The sequence below is a fragment of the Haemorhous mexicanus genome, chromosome 2, assembly GCF_027477595.1.
Source record: "Haemorhous mexicanus isolate bHaeMex1 chromosome 2, bHaeMex1.pri, whole genome shotgun sequence".
Classification (NCBI taxonomy): domain Eukaryota; kingdom Metazoa; phylum Chordata; class Aves; order Passeriformes; family Fringillidae; genus Haemorhous; species Haemorhous mexicanus.
The window spans coordinates 20,332,270-20,347,547 of record NC_082342.1 but is presented as its reverse complement, the minus strand read 5'-3'; the positions used below and the strand labels follow the sequence as shown (position 1 = coordinate 20,347,547).

Sequence of the window (15,278 nt, the reverse complement as noted above, 5' to 3'; positions counted from 1 at the left end):
AGAAATAACTCAAGTGTCCATCCTTAAACTTGCAGACTTGTATTTGCGCTTCTGCTGATATTAACCCCATTTGTCTCTTTATGAGCAAAAAAGCTCATGTTATGCCGGTAATGTGCTTTAGAGAAAATTGTAGGAGAAGCTGCAGTCATAAAGGCTAGAGAACAGTAAAACCGTGACAGGACACAAACATCTGAAGGAGTTTTACACGTACCAATTTTGTAGTTCCACCCAATCAACTCTTTGAAGAAGTACTGATACTTCTGCATTTTGGAAAACACCAATTACAGTTCTTAGGCAGACTTCAGATTAACATAAGTCAGACTCAATTTTCTGATATTAAAAGCAGAAGTCTGCAGCAAAGTGTTTCCCCAAATCTCCAGCCTCCCTGGCATTAGCTATAGTCATCACATTTTCTCATATTTCATTAAAAAAATTGACTCAGCTTTTGGATCCCTTATTGCTTGTCTATTGTCTATCTGGTTAATAATAAAAATAGACATTCTCACTCCTGAAATAACAAAGGATAGCTACTTCCATGGTGTGTTTTAACACCATAACCTTCTACCTGTCAAAAAAAATGTAGACAATCTTAAAAGAATCAAGGTATGGGAAAAGGTTTTGTTAGTGATGGCTGTTTGACCAGCACTGAAAATAAGTACAAAAGCAGTTGTAAACTCAAAAGAGCAGAACTTAGTGAATACCTAGAACTCTCTTCTCCACATGTCTTTAAACTCTCTACAGTTATTATTTATATCCAATTTGAAACGTGCGCAACCACCGACAGGTTTGGTCACACATTCATATCATTAGTAAAAGAATTTTTATTAGAACTAGAATTTTGATTAAAATTTTGATCAGAATTTCTGTACTAGGCCCACTGTGAAATACAGTTCTTGACAGTGGGTTTGATCTATAACTAATTTATAGCCAATATATCAATCTTTGAATAATTTCTTGGGCAAGTTTGTACAACAAAGAAATTCTAGAAGGAAGCCAAAACATCTTATTTCCACAACTTCCTCTTATTTGCAAGTATTTTGAATAAAACCAGGGAAAATATGGCACTTCAAACCTACAATTTTACCACTAATTTAAATTCACAAAGACAAGCTCACTAGTTCATTAGTTATAATGTTACTGACAATGTCCATTTCCATTCTAGAATTCATTAAAAGTAGTGATCATTACATTTAAGTATTAAGTATGATCAAGTTAATAGATAATTTTATATAAAATGAACACAATAACAGATACTAAGTTGTAAAACCACATTACTAAGCAAAACAAAAACTCCTTACGTTAAGTACAATATTTCTATACAGCAGAGTTTAGAAAATTAGGGTTCCCCTCATATATACAAGTGTATAATTACTTCTGAGAGAAGAAAAAACTACCAGGGACATGGATTTTTTATTGCTTGATCCAGTAGCATCTCGTAATTCTAGCTATGCTTCCTGTCTCTATGTAGTATTAAAAAATCATATTTACAGAGGAGATAAAAGTAATGTTGTCACTAAGTGCACATCAGAAAGAACCTTCTCCCAAGGTCAAAACTTAAGATTTAGAGCTACTGATCAACATTTGTGCCCATGTGTCAGTATTCTGACCAAGTAAAAACAGTAAAATATTATGTCAAACACATTTACTAGTTGGTCAAGTTCAACCTTAATTATGAAAATTTCCAAATCATAAAATTTACATGAAAATAACACTTTTTCTGCAAATTTCAGCAAAGACTGCTGGAAATTACATGTTTGGAAACACTTTAATACATGCCTAGAGAGAAATCTCAGAATTCACAAAGAAAGGACAAATTATATTCCAGCCTTTGTTGCCCTCCAGCTCTGTCTTGTGCTGCCTGACAAACTCACCACACAATCCAGTTGTCCAAACTGAGAACCAAACAGTGAGGATCTGATCTTGGTGTTTCATAATGCTTTAAAGCATGATGGTCTGGAGAATTTCTGTCACAGCCCTATAATATTGATAACCACAAGTGTCACAAAATCCATTTAACTGCCAATGAAACATAAAGTCAGAGTAAAGACAAAGTATTACAATCAAAACTGTTCAATTCTGTTCAACTAATTAGGATCAACAGATGGATATTTATTTCAAAATATTTATTTCTGCAGATGGATAAACTACTGGGTGCAGAATAAAACTGCTATGGGACTGAACATTTAATTAACAAATTCCAGTCTAAACACCTGAAAGAACAAAACAGAACCAAAACCTCTTCAGCATGCAGAGCTCTAAGTTTCATGAACTAACATGAGCATTAAGATCTTGTAAAAAAACCTCACAGATTAGGAGTATTTTTATTTTCTTTGCAAAATAATTCAAACTTTCTAGGAAAACCAGTCCTCAAGATGTGGACTTAGCCTTAAGGCTACTAAATGTCTTTGAGCCATCTTCCAAGTACTTCATTTGACATTCAGAGCAGACATTTTTAAATCACACTCTACAGTATATAAAGTCATCTAGGTAGCACCATCTTTACAATTAAAAAAGAGAATATAAGAGTTTAATTAGAAACTCTCTTGTTCTACTGCATTATGAGACACTGAAAGGTATTAAGACAAATTAACAACAAAAGAGATACCCTATGGCCACATTTTAGGCATAACCATATCGAAGGGCCTTCATCAGTCTCCTCCTCCTCAGCCTTCTCTTGTGTCTTACTGTCTGCCTTGCAGTCCTGACAAACATGCCATTCCACATTCTGCAGGGCCTTTCTCACATGCCCTTGGTCCAGTCCTTTACGAATATGCTTGCACACAGGTTCTACAAATTAAAAAGCACAAGAAGGATGTAGGTAGCATAACAAATGCAAGCTTTGATTACACTGGCAGTAATCCAGAAGCTAGAATAGTCTTTCTAGAGCTAATGAAACAGGGACAATTTATCAGAGTATCAGAAAGAAACCTTTTGTTACCACCATTGACAATATCGGTATACTGTTGCTGCATCCTAAACTTTGAGCTGTTTTCATTGGTCAGATAGTATGACAGCTCTGAAACTATCTTTGTTGAGGCAAGATTACAGCCTCAAGATTGCAAACTTCTATTGGCATAAGTGGAAACTGGTGCAAATTTTTGTACCTCCAGTTCTGTTTCTGTCCAAGATTACAGGATTTTATGCAAGTGCAAATGCTAGCCAACAAGAGACAAACATAGATATTCAGCATTCTTTTAGCCTTTCTGAAAAACATAAGTTTCATCTACAAAATTGTCATTTAAAAAACAAACAAAAAATTTTGTATATCGGCAACTACTGTTACAGTGAAATTATTCACCATGATTAGTCTTAGTTTCATTTGTAGCTTTACAGGTCTTTGTTGTCATAAGGTAACCTATTCATAGGCAAAAAATTGAGATGTCAGCAGCAGCTAGAACATAACTGGTCTCTTTGCAGGAGAAAAAGAGGAACAGTTACAGTAGACATTGACCCTGACTCCAGGAAAGAAGCCCCCCAACATCCCCAAGAACCAAAGCAGACAAAAGTAGATAAAAAAGGCATCCATTAGAGACAGAAGCTAACACAAAAAGACCACAACAATCAGGAAACCAAAGCACAGTAGACTTAAACAGGCCATCCCACCAAGCCTCCTCAAACTCTAAGTGCTCTCTCCCCCAACTAAATTAATCTGGTTCAAACCACTTCCCCAAAAAAGATGAGAAAGACACAATCTGTGACCTGGCAGATAAGGTAGTAGAAGCTACACAACATAAGTAAAAAAAAAAAATAACTACAATAACCAAGGTAAACAAGACCAAAAAAATTCACAGGTGAGATCCAGTGGAGCTAGGAGAATAAAATTTAGTATCTGTGATTACGAACTATTTGGAACAGAAAAACAGAAAAAAAGAGGTTTTAACCAAAATACACTATGAGAGCTGAAGTTTCCAGAGTCAGTACCAAATTAGCTGCTAGAATAAAGGCAAACTGCTTCACACAAAGTATTTTAGTCACAGCTTTTACTGCTAAAGCAAGAATCTTCTAAAACAAACTTTTCACTAGGAAAATGCAACTTAAGCTTGGCAGCTGACTCTACAAACCCTTTCTATTCTGAGTAATTTTATACAATTTGTATCAGTAAAAAACTGTGTGTTTGAGTTTCCTAAAAAACAGAAACTAATCTCAGTTTTCAAGACAGGATTATTATTTTCTAACATGCTTAGAAAAGTCACAACAACAATATTTCTTGCTAGACTTGAATTTCAATTAAGAATCCAGACTTTGTATATGTGACTTCAAATCCAGTGACTAGTGGGAAGACCTTCTAATGTTAATCAGCTTTCAAGCCTTCTTTGAGGTTAAAATAAACATTAGGTCCACAAACTTCTCCAAGGAAACATACTCAGTATATCCGGAGACTCATCAGACTGTGCAGTTTTCCCTTTGAAGCGTTTCTTGCCCATATTTGTTGTCTGTAATTGTTCCTAAAAGGAAGAGTGACCTAACAAAAAAAAAAAAAAAAAAACACAGTAAGATTAGAAAGTAGTTTTAGTTGTCCTTGTTCATTGCTACAGAAGTTATTTCTATGGCCAAGCTGTCCCTTGAGGTGAATTAACTTGTTTTAATTTGACATTTTCAAAACAAAAAAATATTAATCATAGTTTAACATGAAACAATTGTAACTGTTGTATAGACAAGATCACAGTGTGAATTACAAAACCCAAATGACTTAAAATGTTAAATCAAAAGCATTGCACAAAATAACAAGACTGGAAGCTTCATTATCAAAAATCCTAAAAATCTTAAGGATTTAAAATAACACCACAGGAATTTTATGAAAAAGAATTGGTTTTGTCCCAATTCAATCTTCAAGAATTTGCAACCTTTTTATTTTGTTTACTGCAAATTTCCTGTGTCTTTGATGAAATCTGACACAAGTAAAATACTTTTGACATATTTGAAGATACACAGACTATGGGAATTCTGATTTTTCAATTTCTTACCTGGGGAAGATTTATCATCACCTTCCCCACATATCAAGCAAATAATTCAGACAGGTCTGTTATCCACTACACCTGTGGACCCTTCTCGACAAGAGTGATCTACCACTTCAGAGTCCTAACCCAAGTGTTTGGCTTCAGATAGGTGGCTACTGCACATGTGATATAACATTTTTAGTTTCTAGTCTGTGTAGCAGCCTGCATTGCTGCTAGTAAAGTTCTGGGTAAAGAAGCAAAGAGGGCCTTTGCATAATATCCACAGATATTTTATTCAGCCGCCCAGTAAGATATTCAGGTCCCAGGCACACACGCGTGAAGGGTCCAAGCTTATCAGTCTCGGAGGGGCCAGGGGGTGAGCCTGGTCTCGGGAGAGTAGAAAGATAAGGGCCAATCAGGGAATAGGGAGGAAGTGGCTCGGGGATATAGGAACAGGGGAACGAGCCAATGGGGTCTTAACAGCTTTTTGAGGTAAGTTTCTTGTGTTTCCCTAAACCAGGGAATGCACCCCAGGGTCTCCACAAGTCTGTATCCCCTGTACCTGACCCGACAAAAGATCATCCAAAAATCTCAGGTAAACTTAAAACTCACGTTGTACAATGAAAACAAGGAAGCTAAATGGGTTCAAAATCAAGTCTCTGCAATCTCTGCAGGCTAGCTTAACCCTGCTGTCCACCCTTCATGTAAACACAACCAGCACTAAATCTGTATCAGTCCACCTTTCCAAATTAATTTATTTGCTGGTACGTGGCAGCACACCAGCCCCAGAGCACAACTGTCTGCTTGGAGCTGTCACAGCCAAAATTATTAAGTCAGACCAAGAGAATCAAAGAGAAAAATTAAGCTGGGGAGAGCTTAGGCATGATACTTACGGAGGACGTTTTGTATGTATTTACAAACACGAGCATGTTTGCTGAGCATATTCTTACGGCAGACGACCCAATTATGGCTGCTCGGAAGCCACTTTATCGAGAGCAGAATGACACACTTTTGCAACTTTCTGCAAAAAGCTACAATACTTGATCTTGTATGAATAATTTTAATTAATAAAATCCTTTCCAAATTGTCCTTGCTCCTGCCGGGAATGCAGGACAGCATCAACACTTGGGGCTGTTAATTAACCCAAGCTGTGCCTGGACAGACTTGTCCGACAGGCTTTGCACCACGGCAAAGCCCTCACGAGGAATGCACAGCCTAAACGTCTGAATTCTATTTTATTCTTACTTTTAAAATAAGATTGAATGGTATGTAAACGACTAAAAGCGCACCTGCGTTTGTCTGATACCCTGGCAAAAAGTCCTGAGAGCTTCGGTTGGGGAACCCCCGGGCTGCGGCGGGCAGCAGGCCGAACCCTGTCGCCAGCCGGCACTTCCCGTCCGGCGCACAGCAGGCGAGCCGTGAGCCCCGGCCCGCCCCTATGACCATGACCCGGGGCCACCTGCTTCAGATTGGCCCGCGCCACGACCGGCAGCTGCCGCAGCCAATCAGAAACCCCGCGCGTCCCGGCCGAAGCGACGGCTGCAGCGCGCCGGCGGAGCTACTCCCGGACTGGGAGGAGAGTGGCCGCGGCGGTAGGAGCGCGGCTGTAGGAGCGCGGCGGTAGCCCCAGGGGGTTCCCGTCCCTCACCTGCCAGGGCGGCGGGGCGAACAGCTTGGTGGAGTATGACTCCACCAGACGGGGCAGACGGCAACCTCTTACCTCAATCACCGGTAGAGGAGCGGCGATCACCGCCTGCCACGCATGATTCTGGCGCGCTGCATTGTGGGGCCGTGACCGGGGGGGGGCGGGACGCGTAGGCGCATGCGCGACGCCGCCTCACTTTCCCCTCTGTTCTCTAGGGGTCGCGGAGCGGGGCGAGCCGTGAGGTTTGTTCGAGGGGCACGGGAGGCTCCCCAGCGCTCAGGACGCCCTGTGTGGAAGGCGTTGGTTTGATGACACACCAGTGAGTCCTGTCCCACCTCATGGCAGTGGAAACTCCTGTCAGTGTGTGTTACCCAGGGTGCCCGGCGGACACGAGCCGGTTATGACGGACTTGTTCATAACCATTAATATCCGTTAAGTCTAGAGCTTCCTCGGGAGGGGGACTGGAGGGGCAGGAACTCTCTGGCGACCAGTGACAAGACCTGAGGGCAGGACATGAAGCTGTGTCAGGAGAGGTGTAGGGTTGGGTACTTAAAAAAAAGGCTCTTTTCCCCCAGAGGGTAGTTGGGAACTGGAACAGCCTCCCCAGAAAAGTGGTCACTGTACTGGTCTGCCAGAGCTCAAGAAGTGTTTGGACAATGCTTTTCAGGCTCAGGGTGTGACTTATGATTGTCCTGTGCAGGGTCAGAAGTCAGACTCGATGATCCTTGTGAGTTCCTTCTAACTCAGCGTATTCTGTGATTCTGTATCATGATTTTCATAGGAGTAGTTAATGAACTTTGTCCCGCATTCAAGCCTTGTCTTTCTTGCTTAGGGAACAACAAAAATGGCCAACCAAGAAGAAGCAGAGATACAAATTTCGGAGTTAGATTTACTGTCTAGCATGTTTCCTTATGAAGAAGAGTTTACTGTCACAGACCAACTGGCTCTTGCTGAACTGAAACACCATGTTGAAAATGAGTCTGCAGAGGTGCCATCTTCAAAAGTTCAGTTTATACTGAACATAAAGACAGAGGTGCCTAATGCCTCTACGGTATTGTAAACACCTTTTTAAAAAGTTATTGTATTACTTTGTGGGATTTTATGGCTTATGTGAAGTAAACATTTCCCCATTTATTTTTAGGTGGAATTCTCTATGGCCTGTGCTTTACCATTTAAATATCCAACTGTTCTCCCAGAAATTACTGTGAGGTACAACTGCTAATAAAAACATTTATAAGTTAGAGTGTGTTGCACAAATATGGTTATATGGTTATGATCAGAGAAAGCAGTCCTTTTTTTTTTTTTTTTTGATGGTTTACTGCTGAATTAAGCCAGATTGACAACAGTGCTGAAGAAAAAACAAATATATGAGCTTAGGATTTCTCTGTTGTGCTCAGCAAATATGTGAAGGAAAGGGAAAAAGTGTAAAGGAGCCATCACCTGTACAGAAGGGTTACATGTAGATATTGTTCATAGGTCTGATGCTCAAGAAGAAAGATGTGTCTATTTTGATAAAGCTTAAGATTTACTAAAGGGGTGAAAAGATAATCAAAGGTATTACTCTTCCCTTGTCACAATGCTGTTTCTTCCAGTCTTCTGATCTTTTTATTTCTGTTTAAATAAGTAGACTTGTGTATTACAGGAAATTAGTTCAGCCATCATACTTACTTTTCAAGTACCTTTTTCTTGATTTTATTTTACAGATTGGTAGTGCTGTTTGTGAATTCAAGAGCTAGCACACCAATTAGATAATAATTAAGATGTTTTCATAGCTAATATGAGTTAAATATCAATAGCAAGTGCGTATTATCTAGCTATGCCTGGTTTTCTTGGCAACTTGAAGCAAAACTTTTCAAAAGTTATGAAGCTGGGGAAAGGTCTGGAACACAAGTCCTAATGAGAAGCAGCTGAGGGAGCTGGGGTGGTTTAGCCTGGAGAAAAGAAGACTCAGGAGGGACCTTATCACTCTGTAGAGTTACCTGAAAGGAGACTGTAGGCAGGTGGATTGGCCTCTTCTCCCAGGGAACCAGTGACAGGTCAAGAGGAAATGGCCTCAAGCTGTGCCAGGGGAGGTTCAGGGTGGATATTAGGAAGAATTTCTTCATTGAAAAGTTGGTCAGTCATTGGAAGGAGCTGCCCAGGGAGGTGCTGGAGTTGCTTCCCTGGAGGTGGTCAGTGCATGATTGGATGTGGCACTCAGTGCACTGGTTTGGTTGACAAGGTGATCATCAGTCAAAGGTTGGGCTTGATCTGGGATGTCTTTTCCAAACCTAAGGATTCCATTATTCTGTGTTTTTAAAAACATGCTAAATTGTAAATTTATTTATTGTTTGCAATTGTAATTGTATATATTTATATGTTTTTATTTTTTTTAGGTCATCGTTATTAAGCCGCTCTCAGCAGATTCTCCTGAACTCTGATCTAAAAACATACTTGATGCAAAACTTCAGTGGCGAGCCCTGCATACTGAGTGCGAGAGAATGGGTTAAAGACCACGCAGCTGCTTACATTGATAAAGATCTTTCATCCTTCTCAATGGCAGCCTCAGATGCCGAAAAGTCAGAAGTCACCACATTCACTCGATTGTGGATCTACAGTCATCACATTTACAACAAGCAAAAAAGAAAGAGTATTATTGACTGGGCCAGGGAGCTCTCTCTGTCAGGGTTTTGCATGCCAGGGAAACCAGGTGTTGTTTGTGTAGAAGGTTTACAAAGTAGTTGTGCAGAGTTCTGGTCAAGGTTAGTTCTTCTTTATATTTAAATGCCATTAGTAGTTAGAATATTGCATTTTGTCATGTTGTACATGTGGCCAGAAGGTGGAAATTTAACCACCTGCCAAGCTGTGAAGATCTGAAAAGTATTTGTGTTTATAATAATGGATGTACAACTCTGAATATCCGCTGTACTGTTGGTTGCAACAGTCAAAGAAACCGGTACTGCAGGATGCACATTTATTTCTGTTTTATTTTCCTCTGTGTTTCACTTTTATAGAGATGGACTGCAGTACCCCAGTTGTGTTAGATATGTGTGCTTTTATATCACTTCACATTTGTGTTTAATTTTGCTCCCATCATTTATCTTTCTGGGTGGTGCAGACTAAATAAGCATTGTAATTTGATTGCATCAGCTAAGAGTGTGTGAGAATTCTTAGCACAGGGAAGACAGAAGTGAGCCCTGAAATGGAAACCACATCCTCATTAATTATTTTGTGAGGAATAGCATTAAAGGTTTCCAGTCCTGAGGAGATAAACCCAAGCTTCTGCTTATAAGAGTGTTTGCATGTGAGTAGTATTTCTGTGACCAGCTCATGAACCATTATCTCTGTCAATACATATATACAAATAGAATTTCTTGACTTTTGTAATAGTAGTTATTCCATAGTATTTCCCAAAACAGTCTTTATTTTATAGGTAGATTAATATTTCCTTAATTTCTTTCAGGATAAGAAGATTAACATGGAAAAGAATCCTTATTCGGCACAGAGAAGATGTTTCTTTGGAAGGTGGAGGACATGCTGAGATCCAGAAGCAACGAAAGTTCCCCACTTTGGAAGAAAAATGTTTTGATTCACATGGTGCCCAGGGAAATCATATGGACTTGGGGCAACTGTATAAGTTTTTAGAAGAAAAAGGATGTGCTGACATATTTCAAATGTACTTTGGGGTTGAAGGGCATTCAAGGGGTTGAAGATCAGCAGAGGCCCCAGCAGCTACATTTTTAATTTAACAGATTCGTTAGCTTTTTTGCAACAATTGATCAGAGAGGGAATTAATAATTCATGTTTCATGTGATGAATCCAGTTTTCAATATAAACAAATTGCCAGTGAAATCCTGAATAATGAAAATTAATGCTTTGTGCACTTTCTGGTGTTAAAGAGATTTAGGGTACATACCTACCTAAAATGAAAGAAAATGTGTTTGATAACCTACTGGACCGTTACAGAATTGGAGATGGATGAACAGATGGAATATGGTGAATGAATATACAAATAAGAAAAGACAAAATTGCAGTGTGTGTATCTCAGGAGTGAGAACATGATGTTTACATTAATTGTTACTGTTTACGTACACTTCATGAAAACTTGTCTTCTAAACAATCTTCTGCTTTCAACCTGAAAGTTTAGTAAGCCATAAGATCATTATTTTATTTTTAAAAAGAACAAAGGGAGGGAGCAAGTTTGCAAGAGTCTTACTCATGCTACCAAGATGAGCTAGGATTCCTACTCTAAGGCATAAGAATTTTCTGTAGGTAAGTGTGTGTGGCAGGTAAGATAAGATACCATGGTGTCTCCACTACATCTGTTCTTTTTGTTTGTGTAAAATCAGCAAGGTACCAGGGATCGGGTTCCCTTATAGCATGCTCAAAAACTCTGAAACGATCCTCAGCCTGAGTTCCCAAGTTTTCAATCCTGTAATATGAAGTGCATTATGTTGCATGTATTTTTGAGTGGGATTTCAACAAAGTTGTATCAATGAATGCTAATTTTGTAGATACTGTATCTAAATCTCATGGTAGAAAAAGCAGACATTGGTCTTTTGATTAAATATTTTTATAAAATATTGATTAAACGTTTCTGTACACATCCAGTAAAATCGCTAACATTCAGCTCTCTTGTATGGACTTGGAACACCTCTTGTAGGAATACTTCACGGCGATGCCATTCGACAAGGGCAGGTGAAACTTTCCCAAATCCACAGTACTTGTAAGTGTACAAGAACGCTGCGGCTCCGTAAAGGCCCCACAGGACGCTAGAAGTTTAGGATCGATGGATTTCATTTTTATTTCTTTAAAGGATATTGTTGAGTTTAAGGCCACTCCATGCAGGTTCCCTCCCGTGCCGCGCGGCCCCGCCCCGGAAGTGTCGGGGTGCCCGCGGTGGCTCCGGCCGGGCCCGGTCCCAGTGCCGCCGCAGCCGCCATGGGGGGCAAGAACAAGCAGCGAACCAAGGGCAACCTGCGGGTGAGGGCGGCCCGCGGGCCCGAGCAGGGTGGCAGGGCCGGGCCCAGGGCTCGAGGGCTCGCGGTTCCGGCGCTCCGGGTGCCCTGGGCGGGGGGCCGCGGGCCGCGGAAGCGCGCTCCCTCGGTGGGGCAGCGCGATCTTAGGGGCCGGTTGTGTAGCTGGGGCCGGGCCCGGGGCCGCCTCTTGGCCTGGGTCGTGCTTTAGGGGAGTGTGACTTCTGCTGCTGTGGTATTTGTACGGAGAGAGAGAGCAAAATCACCGCGGGTGTAGATTCAGTAGGGTGCCGGTGGTACATTCGGTGTGGTTTTCTGTGCAGAGTTTTAGAATACACTTGCTAAAAGGCCGGAGATGACGTGACATCTGCCCTATCACTCAGACACTCGGAGAAGTCTGGTGTTCAGGTTCCCTAATTTTCCTCCCTGGATTTAGGGAAGACTAGGGAATGCAAAGCAGCATATCCTTAACAGCTCACATGCAGAAAAGATTAATTAAACCCACACGCTCACAAAACTGCTGCTGCCATTAGGAAATAAAAGGTATTTGCATTATAAGGTGTCCCAGAGGACATTTAAGCTTCAGTCAGTTTTGGAGTAGTCTTTCAAAAAGAGAGTGATTGAAACAAACCAGAGCCAATAATACAATGGGCAAATGGGGTAAACTAGAAGTGGTGCTGAGCTCCAAATCACACACTGTCTGATGGTATTTATTATATTTGTTACAAATGCATGCTTTTGCTACATTTCTCTAAATCATTTTTGGCCACTTGGTTGCTGGGAGAATCCTTTATTTTGTCTGTGTGTTTTTATTTGTTCAGAGAAAAAAGGAGCATTCCTTGGGAGCTGTATTGGCCCATGATAAAAATTAGGAAAGCCAGAAATAGTGAAGGAGGATAAATATCTTCTTAATAAATTGTTTATAGATTAATAAATTGTTTGCTCCCAGAAGAATTTTTCTGTTAGGCTTTTTTGTATAGCAAAAAAGCAATATAAAGCAATAAAGTTTTCCATAAGTGTTCATGCATTATGAGAAAAGAGAATTCTGATTCACAGAATCATTGAATAGACTCACAGAGTGATTTAGGTTGGAGGGGACTTTAAAGCTCATCCAGTCCCACCTCCTGCCAAGGGAAGGGACACCTTCCACTAGACCAGGTTATTCCAAGCCCTGTCCAGCCTGGCCTTGAACACTTCCATGGAAGGGGCAGGCCCTGCTTTTCTGAGCAACCTGTGCTAGGGCTTCACCACCCTTACAGGCAAGAATTTCATATGTAATCTAAACCTATTTAGTTTCAGTTTGAAGTCATTCCTCCTCATTGTATCACTATAGTTGCAATGAAGTCTTCTCTCCAGCTTCCTTGTAGGCTCCCTGCTGATACTGGAAGGATATTCTGAGGGCTCCCTGGAGCCTTTTCTTTTCCAGGCTGAACACCCCCAACTTTCTCAGCCTGATCCTAAAGAGAAGAATAATTTTCTAGGTTTCTATGTTTAAAGCACAGGTGGACTCTTCTTTGAGAGACTTTATGTTAATTAAAAGGTTAATTATAAAATAAAATTAGGATCATATTTTCAAATGCGTAATGTGTGCAAAATAAAATTAAATGGATAATTGACTCCTTTGTCCCTTTTCTTTTGTCAGCCTTCTAGCAGTGGCCGAGCTGCAGAGCTTCTTGCTAAAGAACGTGGGACAGTGCCTGGGTTTATCGGCTTTGGAACATCTCAGAGCGATCTGGGATATGTTCCCGCAATTCAAGGAGCAGAGAAAGTAGACAGCCTTGTGGATGCTGACTTCCGAATGGTATTGCGAAAACTTTCCAAAAGGGATGTCACAACCAAGTTAAAAGTAGGTGTATTCCTTGGCCCCCGTATTTATTTTTTTTTTAAATCAGAGAATAATACAGTTTTCTTAAGGGAGGAAGAGGAACTAATTTCAGTTTGGTGGATTTGCTAGAACTGCAGTACAGGTGATATCCTGGATAACCTATAGCAAGGTCCATCATGCAATTCTATGGATTCTCATTTGCAAGAGATTATTTGATTTTTGGAAAAGGGAGTTGCAGTTTCGGATACAAACTGGTAAATTACAGAATAAATCTACCTGACTTTTTAAGTCATGGTCTTGATATTTTGATTTTAGGCCATGCAAGAGTTTGGGACAATGTGCAAGGAAAGAGAAGCGGAAGTTGTTAAAGGTATTCTTCCTTACTGGCCGAGAATTTATTGTAAAATTTCACTGGTAAGTACTGAAGTATTTAAATTGGAAACTTACCTATCTACTTCCTGTGACTACCTCTAAGATGGTCTTTGTTGACCTATCTACCTTTGTTGGAATTACTGACTTGTTCTAGGAGAAACCTCCTCAAGTTGAAGGAAAATACTGTTCTTTTTGTGGACGTATTTCAGTATTGGCAGTGGGTGGAATCTTGAACTGTTGATGTCTGGGATGTACTTCCTTGATAGGTCTGTTAGACCTTTATGTTTAAAAGATGGTATTGTATTTCTTAGGAAAAGTTCTTTTATGTGGATTCCAAAAAGGCTAGACAGTCTGTTCAGTTAACGTAATTATAAACTTTCTTGATCTAGGGCTAATATCTGACCAGACTTAACATTAAAAAAACCCCCAAACCCAAATATGAAACGACCGTGTGTAGCCAGATTAGCAATAAGTTTCTTGATCTATTTATTGTATTTCCAAGCTGTCTAGAATGGCTACTGGTGAAAACATGGTATGGAACAAAATGAATCGCTATTCTTACGCATAGAGTAATTCCTACTGTTTCTTTCTGGAGTCAAGAGTGTAAAAAATCATGATGTTGTAAATTCATATGCAAATAAAGGATAGCAATGCACAGCTTATGATAGTTCTAACTTAGAAGATGTCTTCAAGGCTTCCTGTTTCTCCTGCCTCTTGTCTGTCTGTAAAACATTTGTATAAATTGGAAACAAAAACTGTTGTTTGGGATATTAGGGAAAGGTTACAATCTTGAGTGTACAACAGTTTAGGATTATGATGCTACTAAATTAGGACTCTCCCCATACCTTGGGATACCAAAACTTTTTTGTCATCAGTGTGTATTTTCAAATCTATGTTTCAAATCCAATTAATTGCAAACATGGCTTTTTAATAAACCAATAAACCTTTCTCTTTTTTTCTTTTTTTCTTTGTTTAACAGGATCATGATCGCCGTGTTCGAGAAGCAACTCAGCAATCTTTCGAGCAACTGATTCTTAAAGTAAAAAAACACTTAGCTCCTTACTTAAAAAGTATCATGGGTTACTGGCTGATTGCTCAGTGTGACACTTACTCCCCTGCTGCTTCTTCTGCAAAAGTAGCTTTTGAAAAAGCTTTTCCTTCAAGCAAACAACCTGAAGCCTTAGTATTCTGTAAGGATGAAATTCTTAATGTGAGTTTACTTTTGTATTTCTTTAAGGCTTTGTATATGTCAACTTCTGTTACAAGTTTAAAAGTCATCCTTCCCCCGTCTGTGCTTCATGGTTAAGTTTCTTTCTTGCCTGAAACTTTGTCCCTGTGAAGAGAATGGTTTGGATTGAAAGGGACATTTAAAAGGTCTTCGTGTTCCACCCCCTGCCATGGGATGGGACACCTTCCACTAGACCCACTTTTTCCAAGCCCTGTCCAACCTGGCCTTGAACACTTCCAGGGATGGGACAGCCCCAGCTTCTGTGGGCAACTCCTCACAGGGAAGAATTTCTTCTGTAAGGAAATACAAAAAAGAA

The 15,278-nt window shown here is 40.1% G+C and overlaps 3 protein-coding genes across 27 annotated transcripts in view; 2 read left to right on the top strand and 1 right to left on the bottom strand.

The window, feature by feature from the left end:
• The window catches only part of USP16 (ubiquitin specific peptidase 16), a 35,198-nt gene extending 28,430 nt beyond the window's left edge, over nt 1-6,768 (bottom strand). For 18 of the 22 annotated variants that reach the window (XM_059837909.1, XM_059837904.1, XM_059837902.1 and 15 more), the window contains exons 1-4: nt 6,658-6,708; nt 4,364-4,462; nt 2,606-2,787; nt 1,872-1,975 (exon numbers count right to left, since the gene is read on the bottom strand). In XM_059837909.1, the coding sequence (XP_059693892.1) occupies nt 1,872-1,975; nt 2,606-2,787; nt 4,364-4,424 (347 nt within the window). In that variant the 5' untranslated portion in view covers nt 4,425-4,462; nt 6,658-6,708. Of the gene's footprint in view, nt 1-1,871; nt 1,976-2,605; nt 2,788-4,363; nt 4,463-5,830; nt 5,980-6,226; nt 6,380-6,585 lie in introns of those variants that run through there. The other 4 variants (XM_059837895.1, XM_059837897.1, XM_059837896.1 and 1 more) reach the window with 4 other exon arrangements.
• On the top strand, nt 6,444-11,177 carry RWDD2B (RWD domain containing 2B). Of its 3 annotated transcripts, none has more exons than XM_059837919.1 (6): nt 6,444-6,529; nt 6,798-6,901; nt 7,415-7,633; nt 7,724-7,791; nt 8,958-9,323; nt 10,025-11,177. In XM_059837919.1, exons 3-6 carry the CDS (start codon nt 7,427-7,429, stop codon nt 10,269-10,271), a joined length of 888 nt encoding a protein of 295 aa, XP_059693902.1. In that variant the 5' UTR covers nt 6,444-6,529; nt 6,798-6,901; nt 7,415-7,426; the 3' UTR covers nt 10,272-11,177. The 3 variants fall into 3 exon arrangements, with proteins under 3 accessions (XP_059693902.1, XP_059693903.1, XP_059693905.1); XM_059837920.1 differs by having other exon boundaries at nt 6,529-6,668; XM_059837922.1 differs by lacking the exon at nt 6,444-6,529 and adding an exon at nt 6,583-6,720.
• A 225-nt stretch (nt 11,178-11,402) lies between these two features.
• The window catches only part of LTN1 (listerin E3 ubiquitin protein ligase 1), a 31,711-nt gene continuing 27,835 nt past the window's right edge, over nt 11,403-15,278 (top strand). The window contains exons 1-4 of one of the 2 annotated variants that reach the window (XM_059837894.1): nt 11,403-11,544; nt 13,180-13,383; nt 13,678-13,776; nt 14,714-14,944. In XM_059837894.1, the coding sequence (XP_059693877.1) occupies nt 11,404-11,544; nt 13,180-13,383; nt 13,678-13,776; nt 14,714-14,944 (675 nt within the window). In that variant the 5' untranslated portion in view covers nt 11,403. The remainder of the gene's footprint in view (nt 11,545-13,179; nt 13,384-13,677; nt 13,777-14,713; nt 14,945-15,278) is intronic. The other variant, XM_059837893.1, reaches the window with a different exon arrangement.